Source organism: Candoia aspera, chromosome 2 (genome assembly GCF_035149785.1).
Source record: "Candoia aspera isolate rCanAsp1 chromosome 2, rCanAsp1.hap2, whole genome shotgun sequence".
In the NCBI taxonomy this organism is placed as follows: domain Eukaryota; kingdom Metazoa; phylum Chordata; class Lepidosauria; order Squamata; family Boidae; genus Candoia; species Candoia aspera.
The window spans coordinates 146697494-146722060 of record NC_086154.1 but is presented as its reverse complement, the minus strand read 5'-3'; the positions used below and the strand labels follow the sequence as shown (position 1 = coordinate 146722060).

The following is a 24567-nucleotide window of genomic DNA, read 5'->3' as shown; positions in this document are numbered from 1 at the left end:
TGATTAGTGCTTTAACCAATCAAGTATAACGTTCCATTCTTATTATCCTGGGTCTAAACAGCAAATTGGAAATTGTCTAGTAATTGAACCTACCTTCCTAATCACCCTGTAGGGCAGTGTTTCTAAACCTCAGCCTCTTGCAGGCTGAGGAATTCTGGGAGTCGAAGTCCACACATCTTAAAGTGGTTGAGGTTGAGAAACACTGCTGTAGGGGAATGATAAAAGGCACAAATTCAGTTTCACCAGTTGTGGCATTGTCTACAATGGATCATATAGGGAAAAAAAACTTTTTTTGTTATGGGGTGGGGAAAAAACAGAATTCCACCTATTTAGGCATCTGCTTTGGGATCAACTCACCAGCTATTTTAGGGGCACAGCTGTGCCAAACCAAAAACTAAGAATTTGTCCCACTCAAGCAGGTAATATGTAACTATTAGATAGACCATCTTTATCTGGAATTTGGGGTGGGGGTGGGGATGGGGAGGCAGTACTGTTGCCTTCCCTTATTTTTCCTGCTTTCCTCTTTTCCCAAGCAAATTTGTTTTACATCTAGAAATCTGGCTTTATTGTTCATAAAGGGATTTTCTAATTAAAATCAAAATTTGTACCCTAATTATTGTTTTAAGTTTAGATTCCATCTTGATTACTGCACCTTCTTAGGATAGCATTAAAATAATCTTAAAACTTGAGAAAAACTTCCCCCTCCCTGAGGACAGCCTTGCCATTTAATCAAGTGTTCTGGCTTCCAACTACATTGAAAAGTGCCACTGCAAGTTTCACAAGCAAGGCATAACAGCAAGGGGCATTCCATTCCCTGCTGTTTGTCCCAATGCCAGGCCAAACTGGGTGCCAGCATTCATGAAAATCATTACTCCCTGTGAAAGAAGCTTTTTTTCCTGCTTCAATCTCAGGAGTAACCAAATTCCGTAAGAAATTTAGAGAGGGTAGAAGAAGTGGAGGTCAGTGGCTGGTTCTCTTAACTTAAAAAAAAGCCCCTGAGCATGTTTACAGCAGCCCAAAGACCTCTTCTCTTACATTTTGCAAACTGGCAAACAGGGGGACCCAGTGCCACTATAAAAAAGCTCCTTCTAATCTCTGTCACACAATGTCCTCTAATCCAGTGTTTTACAATCAGTGGTGCATGTCTCACTAGCAATGCCCTGGAGCCTAGCTGAGATGCAGGCATACCATGCCAAGTGCAGCAGAATGAAGGGTAAGAGTTTCCATCGGGGGCATTTCATACTGCAGGGGGAAAAGAGATTCTTAAGATGTTCCTCCTGCAAAGGAAAAAATAATTACAGAATCAGAAAAGAAATCCATTTTGAGCTCCAGGGGATACATGTGCCAACTGAACATAACCAGTCACACAAAGAACAGCTGCTGCTCTGCAGTAGAGATGGGAAGCCTTGACTGTGGTAGACAACGGTGGGGAGTGGCCCATTTCAAAAACCACATTTTCCCAGAGCTGCCTTAGTGGGCATCTACCTGTGACTTTTCATGCTGCTTCCTATGGTATTCTTAATTGTCCTGGACCCAATTCTTTGTTCCTGCCCAGCCACCAGGCCAACATAATGAACCAGTTCTCACCTCTTGGCAGCCTGGCCAAGAATAAGCAGGCCCTTGTCCGGACACCCTTCTGATGTTGACAGTGTGCCCTTCTCTTCCCAGACAGTGAGCACCAAGGGCACCTGTATCTCTTTCACAACCACAGCTGATGGAAAGGAGGGCTCACATGGGCAGCCCTTGTGCTGCTTAAGGCAGTACTTAGGACTGGGGCGCCCAGGATCTCCTTTTATGTCTTCTATGCCAACACTGGACTGCAGGGAGATCTCATCATGAAACATGCTATAAAGCTTATATTTATCATAAAAGATAAATCTAATAGCAAGTGCCTATAAACATATAAATGTCCTTTTGGGGAAAATGGTTTTTTCCTTCTATAATAATCCTAAAAGATACAAGATATAAATGACTGAAAACTGGGACTCTAGTCTAACAACTATGCCAGTCTTTGTAAGATGGTGCCCTCTAGTGTCACAAACTGGCACTGGCTTACTGCAGAGTAAGCCAAACAGGCAGGTTGGGACTTTGCATCCTGCTCTATCAAGTCTAGACACAGTAGCTCAACATCACAAGTTGTTTCCTCCAATTACCAAATGCCAACAGGGACAGGGAGAATCTGCAGCAGAGAGAAAGAGACTGAGTATGCTGAAGATCCAAACCACTGAACACAAGGCTGATAGCTGTGAGAAACGCCCTAGACCAGGGCAAACAGCATTTCACAGGCTCAGACCATACAGTACAGCCTGGGATTTTCTAAATTTTCCCTAGGAGGGATACAGTATGTCTGGTTCTTTCCAAGTATATAAAATAGGTCCATTCAGCCCAATCCATGGCACGAATGGGTACTTCATTCTGTTTCCCACCTAAAAATGACAGGACTCTGATGATTTTCAGTGGGGAACTGCAGAATTACGCCAGCATGTCAGAGGGTTCTAAGGTAGCTGAAAATGAGGGTCAGGACTACTACATATGGCCCAGGGGCCATGAATTGCCCACTTTGCCATATAAATGGTGCTTAAACATTCCCCAACAAATACCTTGAATATTTCAATATTATAGGCGGCAGTATTGCAACCAAAACTCTCCCCACAACCCGAGTTCGATCCCAGAGGAAGCTGGATTCTTGGGTAGCCGGCTCAGGTCAACTCAGCCTTCCATCCTTCTGAGGTCGGTAAAATGAGCACCCAGCTTGCTGGGGAAGGTGACAACTGGGGAAGGCAATGGCAAACCACCCCGCTATAGTCTGCCAAGAAAATGTCGTGAAAGCAGCATTCCCCCAAAGGGTCAGACATGACTCGGTGCTTGCACAGGGGACCTTTCTTTCAGAGTTATATATAATATCAACAATTACTGGTTCATCTCCAGACCAGACTCTCTACTCATTTCAATCCAGTAGTCTCTCTACTTTCTGGCATGTTAAGGGGGGAACCCAGGAGCCTGAGGTCTTGATTTCCTAACCTTCAATTCACCTAATTAAACTGTCCTTTTCCAGTTTGGTAAAAGGAAGCGCAACAATCCTGCTTGCTTCCCAAACAGCCTCTCCCACTGACTTTGGCCTCAGCTCTAAGAATACTGTACAATATAGGAATATAAGAGCTGAATCTCCCTACAAATTAATTTACTTACTCCAAATGGCAACAGATTCTCTGACATTCTCATTTCATTGTTGTTGCTATTATTACAAAGTATGCTTATACCATTTCCTACAGAAATGCATCTTGAACCAATTAATAAAATATGGTGGTGAAGGCCCAGGGGAAGAGATAGGTCTTCACCAGACACCTAAAACATGCAAAATGGGAGCCTCATGAATTTTAGGGGACTTTTGTAGCCATGTGGATCTGTTGAGCCCACAGCCTTGCTGATGCCTGGGCCTCTGTCCATAACAGCCTTTTCAAATTCTTGTAAGCAATTGCTTATAACCATGTGTCTTTACCATAGACCAAAATTACACAGAACATAAATAAGACCTAGAATAACTGCAGTTTCTTGATAAAACAGGCTCAGGAGAGGGCAAGCACACTGTAAAGCAGTGTTTCTCAACCTCAGCAACTTTAAGATGTGTGGACTTCAACTCCCAGAATTCCCCAGCCAGCACATCTTAAAGTTGCCCCAGTTGGGAAACACTGTTGTAGAGAGAAGCTTGAAGCACAATACACACCCTGTCTGCCATTTTGGTTGTAGTTTTCACACAGTGGGCTGTGTTTACACTATACATTTACCTATAATTTACTTAACTATGGTTTGATTGATCCCAATTGCCCAAAATCATGCTACATCCTGATATAAATGAACTACACAGAATGAGTACACAGAACAAATGAGCCAACTGCGTTTTGGCTTGGAGCATTTGTACCAACCCAGCCTTTTGTTCTCTGAGGGGAACCAAAAGTGCAGGTGAAAGAGGAAACTCGACAAACCCTCTATTCTTCATTACAAATCACCTCCTGCTTCGCCTGTCGGGCGTTCTTCTAACCTCATTATTCTGGTAGACAAAACAAGAGACGATTCGCGCTGCCAGGAGTGAGGCCTGTAATTTACCAAGCAGAAATAAAGGAAACGGGGCCTGCAATTGGCCTGCCATGTTCTCGCAAGAGGAATCTGCACCAATTCCTTGTACCAAAAAAAGGAGGGGCTGCTCTTGCTCAACTACAACTCCCAGCAGCCCTAGCCAACAAGCAGTTTTAAGGCATGTTGGGAGTTGTAGTTCCGCAGCGTCCACCAAGCTCAACTTGAGGGACCGGGGAGGATGTACTGGGGATCGTCCAGGGAGGCTTGAAACCCCACCTTTGTTTTCAAAGGATGGAGTCACTCCAGATTAAAAAGAGTGTCCCTTCCCATCGAGCCCAGCCCCTGATGTTTTCTTGGCAAACTGTTCGCATTTGCGCTTCTGGGATGTTTTTCAATCTCTCGGATTAAAACCTGGGGTGCCGTGGTGATCTCCCCTAACAACCTGACCCCGTTTAGCTTCGCAGCCCAGACACGGGCAGCCAGTGGCTGGACGTCCTGACGCCACGCCATCAAGATTAAAGCTTTTTTTTTTCCCGATGCCAAACGTAGCCTTCCGGAAAAGACAGCGAAAAACGCTGCGCCCCCGTTCCGCCCCTTGCAAAGAATGAAATTCCAGCAATGTAATCACGGCCGTCTCTACAATTTGGGGCAGGGATTACAGTACCATCAAATCCCTCATTGCGGAGCTGTGAGTGTCACCCTCTAATATAGAGCACCTACCCCCTCTCCCCTTTCGCAACTCCTCCTCTCCCCCCCCCCCATTTCCGTAACGGATTGGGAGCATCGCGGAGACGCCCCCACAGCTTTCTGACTCACTAGGATTAGTCGACGCGGTGGGGGGGGGTGAGGAGAAAATAACTGCTTTAGCCATGCGACAAAATTGGAGGAGGGGAGCTGCTGAATCCTGCAAAATCCTGTCCGTTGGCTCTTCCCCATGCGCGGTCACGTGCAGGGCAAGACCACATCTCTCTCGAGCTAGCCTGAAATCTGCCAAGCTAAACTCCAAGAGCAACTGATGGGGAGGAATTCCCAAGCCAACGCTCTTGCTTCCGCCTCTGCGGTGCCCGGAGTCCCGGTGTGGTAACAAAACAGCAGGTCCTGCTTGGCGCAAAGCTCTGCACCTTTGCTCTGAGTCCAGCTTCCGACTGCTGCATTGCAAAGCTCAGGTCTGGTTCACACGCGCAAGAAAGCACAGCCTTTCCCAGGAGAACTCCGTTCCTATTTTGTTTCACTGACACTTTATTGTAAAGGTCCGCATGTACCTTTGCTAGATCACAACTCCCATAATCTTCAGTCAGACGGGCCAAAGGGAATTAGATTCCCCAGCATCCGGAGGGCGCTAAGCTGGAGAAAGCTATCTCCAATGCAGTCAGAGCAGCTGCCATGGCTAAATATATCGATATTCCCCTGTTCGCGGTTATCTCTGCAGCAGCAACTGCGCTTGGGAGGCCCTTCTCTTGTTTTTCCCTGGTTAATGTCCTCGTCAGCCACCAGCTTTACAATCTACTGTACAGTCATCTTTCCAGAATTCACAGCCTATCTCTAAAATACTGCTCCAGAAAGCCACCACCGTTTGTCTAACAGAGCTGTCCATTTGCATTTTCTTTTTTAACTCCAAGAATAGCTAAATCAAGGTGTGCGTCCCCATTCTCTTTCCGCAAGAAAACTGCATAATCCTTTAGCATGCACCACGTTACAGGAACATCCTTGTGTTTCTGCAAACCAGCTACATTTCTGTTTGTAGCCTGCAAAGAGTCCTTGTGCTATATTTGCAGTCTACTGCATATAGCATGTACTTCACTTGCAACCTTGGCACAAGACAGTGGAATCTTTCCCATTTCTGCAGGATTGCTGCAACGCTTTTTTGCAGCCTGCGCTTCTGTGTTCTGCAAAATATCGCACAGTTCTGAGCTATTGTGAGCTGCTGCTTTGTTGAGCAGGCCATCGTGTTTTCCACGGAAAGGGAAAGTCTCATGTGGATCCAGGGCCATGTAGTTTACTTGGCAGTGTTCAGTCCTAGTGCAAGGTTAACCCTTAACAATCCTGGCATTCAGAGCTGAGAGCCAGCTTTCGTGGTTCTGGCAGATTACACTTCAGCTCCTTGCAATGTATTACTGTGTAGCTTGAGTCTTTTAAAAAATGCTGGCTTCTGAGGCTGAGTGCCTGGAGGATCCCTTGCTTTCCCCATGCCGCTGAAGAGAGAACAGCCATTCCCAGGAACATGGGTGAAGTAGTGGCCTGACCAAAATCGGTTTTGCATCTTTTAAGGAGAATAAAGAGTAGAGGAAGAATATCCGCTGGATCCTTTCCTTACTTTTCTTCTACCTACCTCACAAGGTGGTGGTTGTAGGGGAAAATGGGAGGAGGGAGTGCTATGTATGTTGCCTTGAGCTCTTGAAGGAAAGGCAAGAAGTAAATTTAATAAATAAGTACAGATTGTCATGTTCTGGCAACAGGCCAGAAGGAAGAAATTATAACTGAGCCAAGAAAAATTAGTGGCAGGAATCTCTGTCGGTGAGACCTAATTTATGCTGCAGAGCACCACCTTGTCCATTAACAGGCATTGCTTTTTACTGTGAAACATACTCCTCACAGGTTTGCTTCCTTGCTGCAATTGTGCAGCAAAATTGGAAACAATTCCTAACCACCCTGGGGAGAGAGACTGCAAAGCAACAACCTCAGCTGTGACATGCAGTTTTATAGCATTATCCCTCAACTTCCATGACACTGTTGCTTTCCTAAAAAAAAAAAAAAAGGGCTTGAGCTAGGTAAAAACGAGTGATTTCCGCATTGCAGCTCACTATCTCTGCAGTCGTCTAGTGCTACCAAAGTAAAACCCACTGTAACAGTGGACTGGACTATTTCTGCACTGCTACAGACCTGCGTTTTCGATCGCTTAGACGTGCTTTACTGTGTCTGCCACCCACACAAAGAAGAGTACATTTCTGTGCTCTGCTAATTCCACACCCCAGCCAGTAATTCATCCCATAGTGAACGAGGATGTGCATCAGCACTTCCCGTAATGATCCTCTCTAATTGAACATTCAGCTTAGTAGCGGGAAGCTGTCCTTTGACGGGGAAGCATCACTTCTTTCACTTTTGCAGCCCTTCAACCAGCTTTCTCTGGTGCAATGAAATCTCTTCCACCACCACCACCACCACCATAGGCTAAGAGTTGCCTGCCTTAAGTTTTGCCCTGGAACTGTGGGATCTAGCCTTCCAGAGATCCCAACAGAAAGAGAAAAGTCTTGAATTAAGGGGGCAGCTGTCAGCTTGCCTGGTTCCAGTAAGTACAACCACGCTTCTCCCTGAGATCTGCTTCAGCACCTCATCTTTAGCAGTGCTGCCAGGGTGGACTGACTCCTGGATGAGAAGTTCTTTGAGACTCACACACATACATATTCCTGGTTGCCCATCATTTCCCGCCACATCCATTCCTTTCTGTGCAATCCCCCCTCCCAGCTATCTTTTTCTTGCCCTGCAGGGTGCTCTCTTCTTTCACCATCCTGCAAAGGAAGGCAGGAAAGAACTCTTTCTCCAAAGAAGAAGAACAGCCACAACAAATTTGGGGACCCTCCAGAATGCAGAACCCTGGACCTGTGCTAGTGGGAAACTCCTACCAACACCACTGCTGTCTTCCTCTTGGGGTTCCACTAGGTAAAGGCTTTTCAGCAGTGAGAAGACAGGGCAACTATTTCTCCTTTTCCGTGTGTGTGTTTGTGTGTCAGTTGGTGATGAGAAGAGAAACAACAGCAAACCAGAGAATGTTCCTGATGTTTTCCTTTGGACCCAAATTCCTTAAATAAGATGGGGATGGGGGAGATGGCAAAAGCCAGGAAGCACTTCAAGATGCAGACGATCAAGCAACTTTAAGCAGAAAGTTCTCCCTGCAGTGCATGCACATACAGAGGTTGTGCTAAGCTGGGGAGGGGGATAAACAGCAGGGGGGGCTACATGTGGCCTTCCAGCGTCCCTTTTATGGTTCCCAGAGTCCCCCACACTGGGTGGGACAAAAGGGCAGCTCACCATTTTTGAATGTTAGCTGTTCTGTAATTAATTTAAACAAATGTGTAGGATTTCTTTTCTTTTATTCAGAAAACAATGCAGACAAATAATTCCTGAATAGGAGAGAGATTTTAAGAGTCAGAGCTGACCTCAAACATCTTAACTCAAGACTTTGGGTTATTTTAATCAGAAGCTGTTGAGCAAGCCACGGTTAGTAGGGATCACACTATACAGTATAAATAATGGTCTTTGTAATCATTATGTTAAATTACTTTAAAACTTGAATAGGAGTGGAAATTGTTCTAAAAATGATTTTCTAAATTGCAGAGTTGTCTGCGTATGTGTATGTAAAGAAATAACCTATTCTAAAAATGATTTCTAAACTTGAATGGGGTGGAATGAACAATATTTTGAATTTTTTTTCTAACCAGAAACGACTTCTGTGTTGTTAAGAAAATTGTATGTTGTCACCACAAGTTAAGGGCACCTTCACTAGGGCTGCACGTTCTTCTAAAAGATTTGGAATAAGTGCTTTGGAATGCACATCAGCACCTCCTTAAAGCAGCCATGTCTGTTTCAAGCTTTTGGGTGAGCTTCAGAAAGACACGGCTTATTTCATGAGTCACATTAAAGCAGCAACAATTTTTTTTCAGGCTAATTGTAAGCCTGAAACAAAAGACATGGCTGCTTTAAAGAGATTCCTGCTCCTGCATGGTCCAAGGCATCCCTTCCAGATCATTTTCAAAGCGTGTGCGGCCCTAGTCTTAACCACTTATACTGTACGTGCTTAAAGTAGTGTAAAAATTATAAAAATCAGGGGTCCCATTCAGGTTTACAACGTGGCCCTCAACATGTCCTTCATGGCCACACATGAACCTGGCCTAGTAGAAGCAGCATCACCCTGCTGTTAAAGGACCAGTTGTACATACTGCAGAATTTGGTGTAAAGCCAAGTTGCCAATGAATCATATTCCTGAATGTTCTCTTATTCAGGAACTTTCCTGCAAATAGCAAATGTAACCAACGTAATTGAGAAAAATGTTCAGTGTTGATCCTGACATACTGGATTCACATAACACACCAAGGCATCAAGTGACTTGATCATTGTTTAATGTGACCCACAAGCCTGAGCCACTCTATTTTGTAAACTATGGCTTATGAGTTACGTAATATGTGAACCCAGCCCACTGTACTCTAGTCAGTAAGCCCCAGATATCATGGCTTAACATGAGATGGGACAGGGGCTTTCCACACGCAGAGGATTGCTTTTATTTCTGTCCAGGCTGAATTCAAATGTATGAGCCTCCTCTTACAGCAAGAAGGGCAGCATCTAGAAGCAGCGTTACTGTTCTACCAAACATGCAGGCTTTGTAAAAGGACTCGGAGGCTCTGCATTATTTGTCTGCCCAACAAGCAAGCAACGGACCTCTGCAGTGCATCAAGACTGCCCCCGTCTTTCCTGCAGAGAAAACTTCATGTCTGGCAGTATAGAAGTGGGGTAAACATATGTCAGGGCCTTTTATATACATGAATAGGCTCTCTCAAGAAGGTTTGCCCATTAGCTCTACTCACCACTGTCACTAAATTTCTCAAGGCAGCTTGAAATGCAACAATTAGTGGCAATAGCAGTTATTCCCCTGCTACAAAGCAACAACCTGAGGATTTTTGCAAGGTGGTGTGTGTTTGTGTGTGTTTTTTAAGACAGAAGTGCAGGCTAAAGTTTTAGCAACCGGTATTGTGCCCCCTCTCCTTTGTCAAGAAATCTGCTTTCCAAATGCTCCCCAGGAAAGGCAGTGTGAGCATCCACAGCAGTATTTCTATAAACTTCTGACACACTGTGAAACCTCCATGCTTCATCTCCAAGGAGAAGATAGCAATCAACACCTGACTTTCCACATGTTGCCTCGATTACTTACACTGCATCATGCACCCTCACAGCACCCTCTCTGCATTGTACCTCCAAAAAAAAGGACTTCTCACGAACACATCTCTGCATTCCCACATGGAGTCTACCCCAGGCTTGCATCTCTGGAATGAATCTCATCCAAGGTGCAAACCTGGCATATTTTTTTAGTGTTCCAATTCAATCGTGACCAAAGCATCTCTGAGCATGTGCAGAGTGCATCACCCTCTGCACTTGGCAGCAACAGCCAAATGCTACACCTGAAACTGGAAGGAAGGAATATGTTACAAATCAGGAGATGTGGCTGGCTTCAGAAGATGTGCTTGTAAGGCTCGGTATCTCACCTGGTACCAATGAAATGCAGAACTAATGTTTGGCTCACTGGGACACAACCTGCAGTCTCCAGGCTGCATATGCCCTGGCCCCAAAGCTTGAGTATGGTATTTTCGCAGCCTATCCAAACGTTGCCAGGAAAATATTTGATGTAATAACTAATACAGTATAATCATTAAATACTCTGGGGCGTAATCATTGATCATGTTAATTGTGTTTAGTTAATTTACTTTTCATTAAATGTGGATGTAATTCACTCAAGTAGGCTCTGTCCTGATCTTACCCACTGCCTTGCCTGAGCCGCCTCTTGGGATGGGCTCCTGGCACCCCAATCAAAAGCCAAGAGCCTAAAAAGAAAGTGCACCCCTTTAGTATCACATGCCAGATCACTCAGAACCTGAATCCTACAAAGTACACAAGAGATTGATTGACTGATTATGTGCCATCAAGTCATTGTCAACTCCTTGCGACCACATGGAGAGATTTTCTCCATGACGATCTGTCCCCACCCTGGTCTTTCAGGTCTTCCAAAGGTGCACCCCATCACCACTGTAACTCCATCCACCTTGCTGCTGGTCATCCTCTTCTTCTCTTTCCTTCTACCTTTCCCAGCATTAGAGCCTTCTTCAGATATTACACTCCACTATTAACCCACTGTGGTGGTGCAACAGTCTTCTTTGGCCTCTCTCCAAATACAAGGGAGAGGCTCAAGGTGACTTGGAAGCCATGGAACCAGCAACAATGGCACTGGTGACATATTTTGCCACGATAACTGCATCTCCCCTGGAGCAATTATATGTTGAATTTCTTCTGCCCCGCCTGTAAAAGGAGCAAGATGGGAGTGCAAGTCTGGCTATACAAGTCAAGTTTCCCTTCCTGATATTGTTCTTATGTGTTGCTCCAGGTGGGACCCCTGCTTCTCCTCTACTCAGGAGAACACTGCTAAAAACAACCATCTTATTTCAAAATATTCTTGTTCCATAAAGCAGAGATCCCAATACTTCCTGAAAGTCTCAGAAATCAGCACAAATCTAACCGTCTTAACCTTTTTCAGACTCAGAATATGCAAAAAGGCTCACAGATATACATGTACATGTTCTAATCACAGCTTGCAAAAACAGTCTTTCTCTGTAACATCCAGAGGTAGTAAAATTCTGAAGATAGCATAAAATGGAACATACCATTTAATGTTACAGATGGATGGTGATGGATTATAGTTCTTAAAATTTCCCTTAAATAAGCAATGGCCAGCAAGTAGAAAATAAAGTCAGCAGGGTACAAATTGGGCTAGACCTTTTTCCCTAGCATTTGTTTGATTTGGAAATACATAGCTGTTTATGTGAGGTTGCATTCAGCTATGGCAATCCACCTCCATCAGCAGCTTAAAGCAGTATACTCATGGTTGGGTCAACACATCACAAACAAGCTATAAAGTACTGTAGAAACAAATCATTGTGTAAACCCACGTTGGGTTTTGTAAACCATTCTTAGTTTTATGGTACATCTTATTGAATGAACCACAGTTAAATAAACCTGGGCATAGAATTGTGCTATCAGAACTGGGGGTGCAAAAATGTAGGTGCCCACTAGATAGCAGCAAAGAAATAAAAGTTGAAATGGCTGCTGGCGTCTAGTGATCCTCCATATTTTCGCAGTCCAGATCCAGTAGTATTAATATTTGTTTCCCTCTTTGGTTCTTCCCGAATATTATAGGCCCTCGTGGATTGTTCCCCATTCTGGTGCCTCCAGACTTCCATTGCAATCATTCCCAACCAGAAAGGTCTCATGGGCTGTGATTTAGGAGAATCAAAGTCCAATATATTTGGACAGTCCCAGGCTGAACTCAAGAGGAATGCACACAAATGTCTCAATTCTATATAGAGTATACATTATAGCCAAAGTTAGACTATAAAATCTTGGTTTTAACAGGAGCTTAATGTCTTTTTAACCCCTTCTCTTTGTAAGTCTCTTAAATATGGGACACCATTTCTGATCATACCAGATGGAGAGGACAGTAGAGGGAGGTTTAGCCAACTGCGTTTAACATTTGATTTCCTGTCTAGATCTAACCCATTTACAGTAGGCCTTCCCTGTTAATTCATACCCATCTGTGAAATTGTGATTGACATTGTAATTCTGGTTTGAGATGTGTGTGTATTAGGAGGGTAGCTTATGCTTTGGTACACGGTGGTCCTCCCCTTGCTTTTAATCTCTCTATGGTAGAGTCTACTTTGTTGAATGTGCCATGTGATGCACAGCTGCCAAGAGACATCAGCCTACATCACATACAAAGGCAGCTGTTCTCTGCATCTGGCAACCTGTCTCCACAGACTTTATAAACTCAGGCAGGCTGGATTAATAGCAAAGCAGTGGGATGACTCTGCAAGCATTGGTAACTTTTTCTTCTACTGTTCTGCACATCCCCTTCATTCTGCAATAAAATCCAAACAGAGGCAGAGCCTAGCACAGCCAAACAACATTTTATTCTTCCTTCTGTTCCTGCAGATAACGCCCCTCCCCCCTGCAAGTTCCACCTCCTGAAACCAAACAAGCATTAGGAATTTTTAAATAAAAATGTGGTTGCCTACCTGGATGGGACTTAATCATAGATTTGGGACCAAAACTACTTCATATCCATCCTCTAAAAACATTGGAACTACAATCCCCAGGATTCTGAGTTGTAGTCTCAGTACATCTGGAGGCAGCAATTGAGGAAGGCTGTTTTAGAAGATTTTCCCCCTCCTCTGAAACCATAATACAACCAATGATAGCTCCATCATTTATTCCACCCACCACACCTTTCCTGTCTTCGCTATGCCACTGCTACCTGCCCTCAAAAATACCCTGGTGAGCTCAAAATTGATCCTGCCCAAAAAGCAGGGTTAATTCTTCCCTGCCTGATGTAAACCAATCATGAATCCATCCACTTCACCTGTGGGATTGCAGCATTTCTAAAGCACTTCCTGATGCAATGCTGGACATGAAATAATGTGTGCACCAACCAAAAGGCTGCAACAAACTCCCTCTGGATCAGCCATATCTGGAATCTCACAGAGATAGGCTTTGGAAACAGCTTTCATGCAGCTAAAATGGGAATAGACTTTTAGACTACAAAAAAATAAAAAAGCCAACCCTCCATTAAGCACTCGCAAGGAGGAGATGGGGAAATCAGCCACAAAGAGGTCTTCATCCTTGTGTCTTGGGGCTTTCTGATTATTTTCTCAGATCAAAAGGATTTCTTCAATATTTCTAAGATATTGCTTTGGAAGAACAATGAGTCAATATAAAGAAGTATTATAATGAGTTTACATGTAAGATCGCCTTTGAAAACAGCCTAGCTAGTCTAAAACAGGAGAACAGCCACATATCTGGTGGAGAGAGATCCAGCATACTGTGTATCAGCATATATGCTGAAGGAACTCTGCAAAAAGTTGCCAAAATATCTGGCAACATGCAAATGGAAATTGAAGCATGCTCTTTAAACCCATTTGCAGAAGCAGGTATCTTTTCTCCAGCCACTCAGCCCCACCACCAGCCCTCTGACGTGGTTGCGTATTGTCACAGACTCTACTCCGCCTGCGGGATTCATTTTGTCTGGAATAGCTTCTCTTGAAGTGATTTAAAAGCCAAGTGGGGTGGGGGTGGAGTTGGGTACAGTCCAGGAGGGGGAAAACACAAAAGTCCTACACAATATGTTATCAGCAGTTCAAAATAGATTTAATGCAGGTGTTGTGAGAAAAACGTCCTGCATTTTTCATGCACTATCTATGTGCATGCTGGTGTGCTAGAAACAAAAGGCATTTACCCCATTTCAGCGGAAATTTCCAGAATGTATCCTCCTAAATCAGCTCCACTCTTTTCCATGAGCGTTTTACTCTCAGGTAAGTGTTTTTTGGCCTAATCTGTATCCTTTATGCAGAAGTCTGCCTTACCAAACTGAAGGGGAGTTTCTGCTGAGTAGATAGGCATAGGATGGCTTTGTTAATGTCAGGAAAGAGACACCTTGGAAAGGGAACAAAATGCTATGAAAGAGCCTTCCTGAGCCTCAGCAACTCCAGAAGTTATGGCTGCAGCCCCTTCAGCTTGAACCCCATCAACATAGCCCATGGTCTACATTATGGGACTTTGAGTCCAAAACATCCAGTGGTGCCGAGCTACAGAATGGCCAAATCTTATAAATGTTCCCAGCAAAGTGAGAAAGCAGAGAAAGAGAGAGAATTTTAACCAGGCTGGGCACTCTAAAATAGGGAATACCTTTAATAAGCAGAGAAAGCAAGAAAGTATCCTCTGGACTTCCCCGATACCTTGGCATGCTTGTGTCTGCGCGCTGGACTTGCAGCCTGCCGTGCACACAAATACAGCTGCAACAACGCTTCCAAGGGGGCACAATCCTATCTAGCAAGGGGCTGAAAGAATAACCTTAAGGCAGACTAGGGAAATGCCAACAAATCGGCAACTCTGCCCAAAAGCCAAAGGCCATCTGGTTATTCAAAGCAATGAGATTTGGAGCCTTCGGCAGAGCCAACAGTAAAGGATAATGAGAAGCGCTATCCCAAATATCTGTACCTTGCCTTTTAAAAAGGAATGGGAGGAGGGGGCAAGTGGGACCAGATGGTTCAAGCAAAGCCTAGAAGCTGTGTCTCAAGACAATGCGCCAGGGAAGGGTGTGGGAAATAGCAAGGCGTACAAGGCAGCCTTTTGATCATCCCTTAGTGCAGGATCACATACTAAGGAGAGACAGCAGGGGAACAGGGCCACAGCGTCCCCTCCTTAGGGCTGTGCGGCCTCCAATGCGCTGACACCCTCCATCTCACCCTGCTGGGAAACAACAGCCTCTGCATCCGAACACATCATCCCCAGCAGGGATCCTGAGAGAAATGCCAGCAGTTCTGGCTCCCTGTGGCTCCTGAAGCACCGGCTTCTTTGCTGAAGAGCCATCCCCTCCCAGCAAGCATTCAGGTGGGGGGAGAGCAGCATATCAAGTGAAGGTATTGGGTGAACTTTGGAGGGCCTGACTGTGCACTGGTTCAGTTCTCCTTTCTCACCTCCACTGTCCTCTGCTTCAAGCAGATCATGTCCCCTCGAAAGGGAATCTCTTTGTGTCTCCTTTCTGAGGCCCCATCACCACCAATCTGTCAGCTGCAATCTAACCAGGAGCTGAGTGCAAGCTGGTGATGCTTTCCACTTGCTAGAAGCCTGGGAATGTCCCTGGGAACATCTGGATCAGTCTGGCATGTGCCAGCCTCAGAGATCTAAGAACCTCATGTAAGAAAAGGCCACGTCCAGAAAGTGCAATTCTGTTACTTAACCAAGGACTTTTTAATAAAGTATCTGCATAGTCATCCTCCAATTTAATACAGTTTTTTAATTAATATGGTATATTAATAGAATTGATTGAGAACGTTAGAACATTAGGTCTAATCAATCTAAAGCTCCATCTAGACCAATATCTTTTTCTCCCAACAGCAGCCAGTAATACGACTTGGGGAGCCTCAAAAGCAGGATGTGAAGGCGATAAACCTCCTTTGTTTTTTGTAAATACATTGTCAACCTAGCATTCAAAGGTTCTGACACAGAGGTTCCATTTCATTATTATGACTCATTGCCATTGATATAACTGTCTTTGAGTTGTCTCATCCTCTTATGAAAATCCATCCAAGCTAAACCTCACTCTCCCATCTTTGAGACTGTGAATTCTGTGGATTAAGAAAAATTAGGGCTGTGTCATTTGATGCCAGAAGGGTGCTTTGAAGCAGGTGGAGGCACAAACATAGCACCTGTCTGCAGCTCTTCAAAGCAGCTGTGTCTTTTCCCAAGATTGCATGGCAGGGCTCCAAAGAACCTTTTCCAAATTATTTCCAAAGCACTGCAGAGCCATAAGAAATATGACAAATTCAGTTAACTATCAAAACATTGGAGTTGCTATGGAGAGAAAAGAGAAAAACTCACTAAAATTGAACTGAGCTTCTAGTGACGATGTGACATGTCCATTTAGTTTTCTTGGGAATAGTACAGAAGTGGTTTACCACTGCTTTTTCCAACGCTTTTGGTTTTTTTTTTACTTTCCAGCCTAGCTTACAGACCTGGGTCTCCCTTTCAAGTACAAACCAGGTCCAACACCATTTAACTTTTGTGTAGATCAGCCATAGTTGGCTAGGTGTTGCGACCTGCTAGTTATTTACGAATTCGTAATAGTAGCCTATTGTGACTATCTCAACCATGGCAACACTTTCTTGGATTCTCTCTCTCTCACTCTCTCTCTCTCACACACACACACACACGCTAGAGAAATCATATCTTATAACTCACAGGATCAACTGCCCTGCATACATGTTTGTGCTCTTCCATGTCCAGTCTCCCAGACCTCATACAAAGATGTTTCCTCTGATGCCTGGAGGGCCCTCTTATCTCAAGAACTTTCTTTCAGTCACCCTGGGTCTGGCAACTCTCTGCTGAGTTTGTCTGGATGGCAGTTGGCATACCAAGCACACGGTGTGCTTGGATGACAAAGCTTTGGGTCTTGGACCAACTAAGAAACAGAAGGTGCAGGGGTGGAACTAGAGAAGAAGTAGGGGGGTCTATATCATAGTGAGATTAAAGGGGAGGACAACCATGTAAAACAGCATACATTGCCCCTCAGATACATACTTATCTCAAAGCACAATTACTGGAATAAAACTGATTGCAGTTTCACAGATGGATATGAATTAACATGGAAGGACTATTGTGAATAGTTAGATCTAGATAGAAAATCAAATGCTAAGTGCAGTTGGCTAAACCTCCCCCATTGTCCTCTCCATCTGTTATGATCAGAAATGGTATCCCACATTTAAGAGACTTAAGTAGTTAAAAAGACATTGAGGTTTGTGCAGCTCCTGTTAAAACCAAGATTTTATTACCCAACTTTGGCCAGACTGTATACTCTATTTATATAGGATTAAGACATTTGTGCGCATTCTTTTTGAGCCCAGCCTGGGACAGCCCAAATGTACTGGACTTCGATTCTTCTAAATCCCAGCCCATGAGATCTTTCTGGTTGGGAATGATTGTAATAGAAGTCTACCACATCTGGAGGCACCAGACTGGGGAAAGTCCACCAGGGCCTACAATATTTGGGAAAAACTAAAGAAGAAAACAAATATTAATGCTACTAGAACTGGACTGCAAAAATCTGGAGGATCACTAGATGCCAGCAGCCATTTCAACATTTTCTTAAAATTTATTTTTATTAGAATTTTTAAATACAATAAAAGGATAAAGAATCAAAGGAAAGATAAGAAAAAGAAGAAAGAAAAGAAAATGTAGAATTATGACTTCTGCCCTTTTTTCTATCGAGTAGTTACCATCATACTCTTTCCCCTCCCTCTTTTTTTTTTTTAACTGTTATGTATCTGTTATCTAGTGGGTGTCTGCATTTTTGCACCCCCAGCTCTGATAGCCCTGGACTATGCCCAGGTTTGTTTAACTATAGTTTACTGAATAGGCTACAACTGAATATATTGCACAACATGCTACACCACAAACCAAGATTTACAAAACATAATGCAGGCTCACACAATGATCTGTTCATACAATATTTTATAGCTTGTTTGTGAAGTGTGAACCCACCCATTAGGTGGTAAAATGAGTATATTGCTTTGAGCTGCATATACAGGTAAAAAATTCAGGAAACAAACATTAGGGCTACTGGATTTGGACTGCAAAAAATTCAGATGACCACTAGATGGTACTAAAGTTGGAGTTTGTGTACCTCCTTGCTGCTATCTATTGGGAATTTGGACTTTTACAGCTTCAATTTGTTAGCCTTAGCAAAGATATACTAACCATAAGACTGAGCCCTCAGAACTGAAATCTAGAAAAATCTCACTTCTCAGTATTATGTCAAAGCCACTGAAAAACAGGTGGGTAAAGGTTTCATGGAGGTAGCTTGTTCTCAAGAGTGAGAAACTGCTGAAATGGGTGGGTAGCTCACGTAATGTTCCTTATGTGCAACACTTAAAAAAAAAATCCTTCCTCATAGAAAAGTAGGATGCCTAGAAGAAGACCAGGCTGTGTTTATCTTCTCTGATAGTTACCACAGAAATGTTCAGTCACGTCAGAGCTCTGTATTCTGCAGTGGTAAAGCTCAAGATCAATTTGTTTCTTCAGGGAAAGCTGAGCTCTTTTCTTTCCTTGTCTCCTGACTATCACACCAGCAAAGGAAGACGCACATAAGCCCAACACTCAGACAGGACAAGTGAAATCAATATGAAGCATTGCCTAGTGCTGGTCTGGGGCACTGTAGATTTAAATTCCAATTAAGCAATGACGTCTACTTGGTGGCCAGTCACTCTCTCAGGCTTATTTACATCACAGGGTTATTGTGAGGATCAGACAGAGGGAGAAGCTTGAGTTCCAAGGAGGAAAAACGGGATACGCTGAAATAAGTGAACACACTGGCTTAAGAAAATGTGAACTGAGAAAAGTGATGCAGTCTGTCTTGTAGCCACATCACTTCTTCTAGGGTTCCCAGTCTCCTGGGAAGGTTCTTATTTCTCTACAGCTCATTTGATATATAGATGGTGAATGCCTTGGTGGTGTGCTCGGGGCACAATGCCCTTTCTGCAGGCACCAAAAGTAGTCTGGGTGCACTGCAGCCATATTGCATCCAGCCACACCAGAATCATAGAGACTTGGGTTCCAAGCAGCCCTCAGCCACAAAGCTCTGTGGGTGATCGTGCAGGGTGGTCGGGAGGATAAAATGTCATATCAAGTTCCTTGGATGAAGGACTGTAGTAAATAAAGGAATTTAACAAATAAAAAGAAAACAATCCCCCAAACAGCCCATAGAGGACTGAGCATGCTCAGTGACATTCAGGAGCTAACAGTCTAGAAAATGAAGATAAATTGCTGTCCAACACCACAACAGCTCGTTTAAGTCTCTGAAAGTCAATGCTATAATAGAAATGCAGGGATGTTTGGATGTAACTGAACTACAGCTTCCAGATGCCCCAGCCAGCCAGCCAGCCAGGAGTTGTAATTTGCAACACCTGGAGGCTTACAGGATCCCTCCCTCCTCCTGGAGTATATCTATTCCTCTTTAACTAAGGGGCCACAAGATTCTTCATTGCTTTTGGTGCAATATAGTAAGATGATAAAAACTGATGCTGGTGGCATGGCAGCTAGGTGGAAGCTTTGGATAGGAGCATTCCAGATGGGGTGGAGAGTACACACTGTAACATTTTACTGCAGATCCCATTGGCTAAAAAATAAAAATGGGAATAGCCAGCAGTGTGGTGCTTATGGATTGGCCAACAGACAGCTGTCTTTCTGTTTTTCCATAACCCACAGAGTAGTGCCCTCTTGCTATTAAGAGACTGGGATCCAGCAGTGACTATGCAAAATCCCATCTGGGAAACAATCTGGTTCCAGCACCAAGTTCACTCTGGAAACCTTCATGGGAGGTAGGATCCCTTCCCCCACACGAGGGCATTTCTATGTCAGGGAGCTGGCTGGATTTCTGCCTCTTGAAAGTCGAGGGGCTTTGCCAGCCTAGCTTCTCCTGAAAGCTCACCAAACATGGAAGAGGGTCCCTCCCTTGAGATCCCTAAGACTGCATTTGGAGGCTAATGAAAGGGGATTGCTCCCTACCAACACCACCCAAACAGCCTTTATGTTTGTGGGGGCCATTTGCCCAGGTTAAAGATATTGGGCAAAAATTTCCTTGACTGTCATATTGTCCTCAAATTTAGCCTTTTATTTCCCAATAAGGTGGCTAGCAAGTACAAGATTTATCTGAAAGGAAGTCTAGATTTTCCCCCAAAATAATTTATCTTTAAAGTAGAGGGACAATTATTTTACCTTAAAAATACTACAGTCAGCTTAGGTTTGCTAAGAATATAGTAATGGAGGCAGACAGGTTTTTCCAATATATGCTTCTTTTGAAAAGGTCATCTTAAATTCAAGGTTGTCTTCCATTTGCAAAATCACAAGTAAGCAAGGACACCATTGTTTGGGCCCCAAATCTCTCTCCATCCTTGATAACCCAACTCTTATAAATACATGAAAGCCTGTCCATGATTCTGTTTCTCGATCATGCTAAACACTATATAAGCTAAATCTTCTGGCTAGAGAGGGAAATGATGGATTCCTAATGGCCAATTTTTATTCCAGCCTCTTATTATACTCCACAGCAATTTCTCTTTGAGATTTGCCCATAATATTCCTACCAATCAGCCTCTCTTTTTAACATTTCTTTCAAGAGCATAACTGACTATGCATTTTGTTACTTTCAGCAACAGTCCTCTTTTTCTTCAAGGACTTGAAAAGAAGGATTGCTGAAGTTTGCTTGGCAACCTAGTCAGTCTCCACACACATGAAATATGGACCAGTTGCATCCATAATAGATTGCTTACTACAGAGCTCTTGAAATATGAGCAATCCATAAATATTATGAACAGGCAGCAAATCCACCAACAGCAATGGAGCACCTGCTGTCTTTGGAGACTACCATGAGAATGGAAGGCTGGGCAATCAAGAGGGTGCAGACCAGAGTGACCCCATGAGGTCAGGAATTTTTTTCCCCCTAATAAACTCTCCTTGCTCATGGATCAAGTCTCATGACATCCAAAGGCATTAAAGGAAACCTTGGCTGGTCTTCCAGTTGGGATCATGAATATCCTCAAATTCTGTATCCACTTCTTCAGTGCCTACCTGGCCTTTCCATTCTATAGAAATGCATCATTTAGCAGTGATGAAATGGAAAGGATGTTGACCCATTCCTCCTCAATGCTGATTCACCCACAATCCATATTTAACTAATAATTAAGTCACAATGAACTGGCTTCCATACCTCATCAGGAAGCCATGAGATTTGGATGTCCTGCTGGGTCTTGGGAATTATCTGATGGGGATTATCATTTAGGACTTAATCTATTCATATTGATTCTCAGAATATGAAAAAAAAGCCCACAGGATTATATAAATTGATGTTGCTATGTTATATTAGCTCTTGATTTTTGTCTTTATAAATGTGACTCTTTGAGGGGCTACAAGACCCTTTGTTGTATTTAATTGTCAATCCTTACATTAACAATCCAGTCTTACATTGATATTCTTTTGGAGAAGTCATGCTTCTCCATTTCTTGTACTAAGAAGACTATACCAAAACTGCTATAGCAGAGAAACCAGAAATCAAGGAAGGAGAATAGGAAACTCAAGAAGGATTCCATGGAATGACTCACTAAGGAGACATTTAATTTATCTAGTTGATTAAGCTACATACCATACAGCACATCCACTCTGAAATTATATTCAGACTGGATGTGCACATTGTGAGAGATCTTGAAACATAAAGGGACTGATACTTCAAGGCCTGTATTTCCTAACCAGTAGACTATAATTCTACTGTTAGGAGGCCACAAATACATGGATATTCTCTGTGCTGATTTCTGGGAATTGAAGATCCATGAACCAGTGAATGTACAAACCAGAATGGGCCCACAGATATGGGAGGGAAAGATCCACAGCGAAAGAACTTGGAAGGCTGAAAAAAGGAAGAGAAGGAAAAAGGAAAGGTGGGCTCAGGAAGAACCACAAAGAGATTTGAAACCTGATGATGGAAAATCAATTTAAGGCATGATAGGGTAAGAGGGAGAGACTAGGATGACTGTAAGATATATGTCAGACAGGGATGAATGTGCGTGTTGTTATTCAAGAGATCTGAGAATCTCTGAATATATTTGGACTAAAATTAGACTACACTGTGTAGTCTTTTGAACAATCATGTGATCCTTGCTAGGGAAACCACCATCCTCCTCACACCTTTGAAAAAACCAAGTCAAGTGGCTTCACCAATAAGCTGCAGAAAATTGTCAGATGCTATTCCTTAATCTTTCATGAAGTGATGGTGAGAAGATCACCCAGATCAAATCCCTGAATCTTCTAATTAATTATTAAAGCTACCCTAACTCTTAAAGCTGAACTGAAAGGAAAGAGGGCCAGACAATCCAATGTGCAGGATAGGAGAACTGCCAAATTGGCACTACTAACTTAGCTGATATTTTGACAGTTCAGCCCCAAACTGGGTTGATCTATGATACAAAAGCTGGTATTTTTGGAAGCCCTCCAAATTCCCAAGCTGCTATTTTACATCCTTGGGATTAGCATTTCCTTTCCGCATCTTGCAATACCGCACTGCAAAATATTGCACAGGAAATGCTCTCTCCTTATCTCTTCACTGTGCATTTCCTTGTTCGGACTAACCCATCTACAAGGGCCCTTGAATAGACTAGACCCTGGTAGAGCCCCCAGGTGTATCCCCAGGAGATCTCAGCCTCATTAAGGGGGCTAACACCTTCTCATCCTGTTCTTTATACCTCTCTCACCATGCCAAGAGGTCACAGATACGTAATCTTTGCTCAGACATCAGAAATCCAGTTCTGCAAATAAATGGAGCAAATAAATAGCTTTAGCAGAAGAATACCTCTATGGAGGAAATTACAGATAGCTATATAAATTAAGTAGCAAATAAAGAACTGAAAGGAAGTCCACAAAGATAGGTTAATAGAGAAGTAAAAAAGGAGGCATGAACATCAACGGATGGTGCCCTACTGAAGGATGTCAAGGGACTGTGAGCTAGGATATGAGGCTGTACTGTCTTACCCTCCACAGCCTTTCTCACTAATGATTGATTGCCTCTTCCAGCACCACTGAGCCATCTTTTTGCTGAGACAACAGTAATGGGGACAGGTTTCAACATGGCTGGGTGATCCTAGAGACAAATCAAGTCACTAGTGAGGAAACGGAAACAGGCCCATGTCAAAAAAGCCTAAGAGATCCTGTAACTGAGTCAGGGGTGAAACAAAGAAGGCTATTTCCCCATTTCACCCCCCCAGCCCCCCAGTCTCATTCCTTCATATGAAGAAGTTCAACATGAAATAGTTTGGAAACCCCAGTCTGCCCCTTCCCCCATCTATACCTCACAGCTCATTCGAATCTGAAGGGAAAAAAACACATCTGGTGCAACGTATTGAGGAAGGAAGGAAGGAAGGAAGGAAGGAAGGAAGGAAGGAAGGAAGGAAGGAAGGAAGGAAGGAAGGAAGGAAGGAAGGAAGGAAGGAAGGAAGACAGGCGAGCTAAGCATAGGGATGGGCGATGGATTTCCTTCTCCCCTTCTCCGGTCCTTACCAGTCTGTCCCTGGCTCATCGATCACCAGCAGTACTTTGCTGCGTCCCGAGGACGTTGCAGAGCCGGCAACCCCGCCGACTTGCTCGCTGAAGGTGGCTGCTGCCGCCGCCGTCGTTTGCTTCACCGCGTTGGAGAGCGACGAGAAAAAACCCCCGGCTCCGCCGCCGCTGCCGCCTCCTGCTCCAGGGCTGGGGGCAGCCGGTGGCCTTTCAGCTGGGGAGATGCTGCCCGGCGACGGAGAGGTGGCGCTGGGCGGCGGCGGCGGCGGCTGAGGGCGCTGGAGGTCCGTCATGTAGCCGTTGGGCAGGTTGGCCATGAAGTTGCTGTCAGAGAGTCGCCTGCGCAGGTAATTCATCTTGAGAGGGTTGAGGTCTCAAGGATTGTGGGGGTCCCACAGATGGGGGTCGCTATATTGGGGTATCACTGAGGGAAAGATGAGGGGTTCTTCCTCGGGGAAATCACTGGAGGGGATTCCAACGACCTCCCCCAGAAGCCCCCTTCGAGAAAAGGCTTGCCAAGTTGCTCCAGAAAGAGAAGCCACCGAAAAGGCGTTCCAGTCAGCCAGCCTTGGGGGCGGGGGGGAGGAATCTTTGGGGGTGGGGAGCTTCTATCGCCGAGGTGAAGTTTCTAGTACTGATTTCCCGAGAGGAGCCTGTTCTGGGAATGGAAAAAAGATCGCTCGCCTGCCAGGGATCTGTTTCAAAGGAGAGGAAGGACCATTCGCTCTGAAGGGGATGGAATTCGCAGAAGGGATCTCTCTAACTAGCTTCCTTAAGAGCGCCTGTTTTTCTCCCCTCCTGGCAGATTCTGTTCAGTAGGAGCGCTTGCCTCCTGCGGGGAGGTTCTGTGGGGAAAGGAATTCCTTCTGGCCCTGCGCTTTGGAGAGAGGGAGTGGGGGTATTTATAGGAGAAAAAGCCAGCCCGACAGGGCTCCTCTCAAGTCCTAGAGCCTTCTGCAATCCTCAGCAACCAGCCCTACCTAGTTAACTGGGTCCACCTCTGGACCCTCTTGGCGGCAGTGGGAGCAACCTTGCTTCTGCCAAGCCAATGTAGGGATGCACCATTAACCAGTAAGATCAGGGGAA

General features: G+C 44.3%; 1 protein-coding gene across 2 annotated transcripts in view; it reads right to left on the bottom strand.

Moving 5' to 3' along the window:
• SYN1 (synapsin I) overlaps positions 1-24013 on the bottom strand; it is a 102514-nt gene extending 78501 nt beyond the window's left edge. For both annotated transcript variants that reach the window (XM_063294063.1, XM_063294065.1), the window contains exon 1: positions 23482-24013. In XM_063294063.1, coding sequence (XP_063150133.1) covers positions 23482-23837 — 356 coding nt within the window. In that variant the 5' untranslated portion in view covers positions 23838-24013. The remainder of the gene's footprint in view (positions 1-23481) is intronic.
• Positions 24014-24567: the final 554 nt, after the last annotated feature.